The sequence below is a fragment of the Trichechus manatus genome, unplaced genomic scaffold, assembly GCF_000243295.1.
Source record: "Trichechus manatus latirostris isolate Lorelei unplaced genomic scaffold, TriManLat1.0 scaffold00151, whole genome shotgun sequence".
NCBI classification, from domain to species: Eukaryota; Metazoa; Chordata; class Mammalia; order Sirenia; family Trichechidae; genus Trichechus; species Trichechus manatus.
In genome coordinates, this window is record NW_004444087.1 from 291,966 (window position 1) to 294,567 (window position 2,602).

The 2,602-nt window shown below is 40.5% G+C and overlaps 1 protein-coding gene across 1 annotated transcript in view; it reads right to left on the minus strand.

The window, feature by feature from the left end:
• Positions 1-228: 228 nt before the first annotated feature.
• LOC101350229 (cytochrome P450 3A21-like) overlaps positions 229-2,602 on the minus strand; it is a 189,413-nt gene continuing 187,039 nt past the window's right edge. The window contains 1 exon segment of the mRNA XM_012558246.1: positions 229-337. Within this exon segment, the coding sequence (XP_012413700.1) occupies positions 229-337 (109 nt within the window).

The following is a 2,602-nucleotide window of genomic DNA, read 5'->3' on the forward strand; positions in this document are numbered from 1 at the left end:
CATAAGGGGAATGGAAAGAATCTGTAGCTTACAATTCTCATAGCAAAAAGACTATAGTAGGATTTCAATGACTAGTCCGTGAAAGTATTGTGTGTACTATTGGCTAAGGGTTCTAAGTGAGATCACCAAAATGTAGCTTTTATAGTTTTTATGCTTCATTAGCTTGTTTTCATCTACTACTGTGGAACCAGGTTCAGTAAGGAGAACAAGGACAACGTAGATCCTTACTTATACTTGCCCTTTGGAACCAGACCCAGACACTGCATTGGCATGACGTTTGATCTCACGAGCATGAAACTTGCTGTAGTCAGAATCCTGCAAGCGTTCTCCATCAAACCTTGTAAAGAAACACAGCTCAGACAGTGAATTCTCTGCATAAATAATATTTTATTGGGTGTGTTTTAAACTGAGTGACCTATATACAAACATGTGCTCATTCATGTTGTAATAAGTTTTTCCATTGTCCATAAAATCTTTTTGAAGCTATCTATGAACATCCATTGCCTTTCAGTTCTGGAGTTCTAAGTGGGTGGTTTTATAAAGACCAATTTATAAAGATCATTTACAGTAAATACAATTAAGTGTGATAGGAGTACGTGCAGTCCATTTAAACTAGAGCAAAGTTTTAAATTCTGTTTCCAGTCAATTGGAAAGATGGAGTATTGTGCATAATCATGTAGTATAGTGATGGCCGTGTTCTGACTTTTGAATGATGTTATCCTCCAGCAAAACTTACAGAATTTTTCTCATGACAGTGGTACTCATCCACCACCTGTACATTGAAATCGTCAAAAACCAAACGAAACCTATTGCTGTCAAGTCAATTCCGACACTTAGCGATCCTTAGGACAAAGTAGAACTGCCCCCACAGAACTTCCAAGGAGCAGCTGGTGGATTTGAAGTGGCTACCTTTTTGTTAGCAGCCAAGCTCTTAACTGCACCATCAGGGCTCACCAGGGAGCTTAAAATTTCCTGATGCCTGGGCCATTTCAGAAATTCTATTATCATTAGCCCAGAGTGGCTTTAAAAACTCAACTGTTGATTCTCCTATGTGGCCACGCTTCCAAACCACTGATTCAAACAAAGCTTTTCTTTCAGATTGGGAGTAGTCCCACAATCCAGGGCCATCCTGGCTATTTCACCTCCCTTTCCAGCATCTCTGCTCCAGGCACCCTGGGCTTTTTTGACAACGTAATGATAGCTCTGCAGAGAGGAGTTTGACATGGTTCCCATTTTATTTGTGGTGTTAGGGCAGCTATGTAGCAGTCCTGTAGGAGTGTACAAACAGGGTACTCAGACCTGAGAGAAAGCAGACCTGTGGCACATCTGTGATGGGGGAGTATCCTCCCTGGCCATTTCCCAGTGAAGAGTCGGTGCTACTCACACTCTACCACAATTTGCTTGTGCTTCACTCAACTAAGATCAGAATTTTACAGTGTTGGTGGTGCCAACGCTGGGGTAACAGTGCACCAAGAAACTCCAGCTACTAGTGAAAAGACAGTACATCATCAGAAGTTCATTATTTACATTACGCTTGAGAGTCACGAGGAGATGTTAGAAAACAAAGGCATAATGCTTCTTAATCCCTCTTCTCATCATTAAACTAGGTTCAATTAGGAAGTGTGACTGAACTATTTGGAAGTCAGCGACTGCCTATACAATTAAAGTGTATAATACCTACTTATGATTACCTTGCAAGTTTCAGTATACACAAAACTAACTTTATATGGCTTTTCAAGAAGTTTGAAATAATGCATAAGAATCTACTGTAAAATTTAAAAGCTCCTTAGTTTTACTTATAATTTAAATTAAAAAAAACACAAACCAACTTGATTTTGTTTGTAAATGTTTTGTTTCTAAATATTTTGTTGAATGAACAGATGGACGAATACTTGCACTGTCTAGTCTTGTCACAGCTTATACAATCGGTGTAAAGAAAACATATATGATCGCAAAACTAGTGTTTATGTGTTTGTAGAGCAATATTTTCCTTACTTTGCCTACGTTTGTTGTTGTTGAAGCTTCATTTATCGGTTCTCAATATGCCTGTTTCACCATTGCAGATCCACTTTAAATTAGGCAAGGAACCACTTATTTCCCTGGAAGTACCTGTTGTTATAATGTTTGAGTAAAGAGATGGAACCAGTGGGCGGGGCCAAGATGGCAGCATAGTCAGACAGCTTCCTATATCCCTCTTATAAAAAAGACCTGGAAAAACAGGCAATATGATTGTATACGAATATCTAGGATCCCTGAACAAGGCAAAGTTAAGGAATCAGGCTGAATGGCGGGGGGAGAGGGAGACGGTTTGGAAGAAGTGAGCAGTGCTAGAGTGGTGGTGGTGGGATTGCAGCTCTTCAGCCACTCCAGGTTCGCAGTGAAGCAGACAAACAACTGTGCACGCACTTGGGAATCAGTTTCCACATCAAGAGAGGTCCAGCAGCAGAGATTCTGCTTGGACACTCCAGAAAAGCAGCTCCCAAGCAGCTGAAGATAAGTACATGTGTGCGGTCTTTTGCGAGGATTCAAAAAAATAAAATAAAAAGCCCATTTGGGAAAAACCTCTCTCCCTTTTACCTTCTCCCTCCCTGCTCTGCACTGG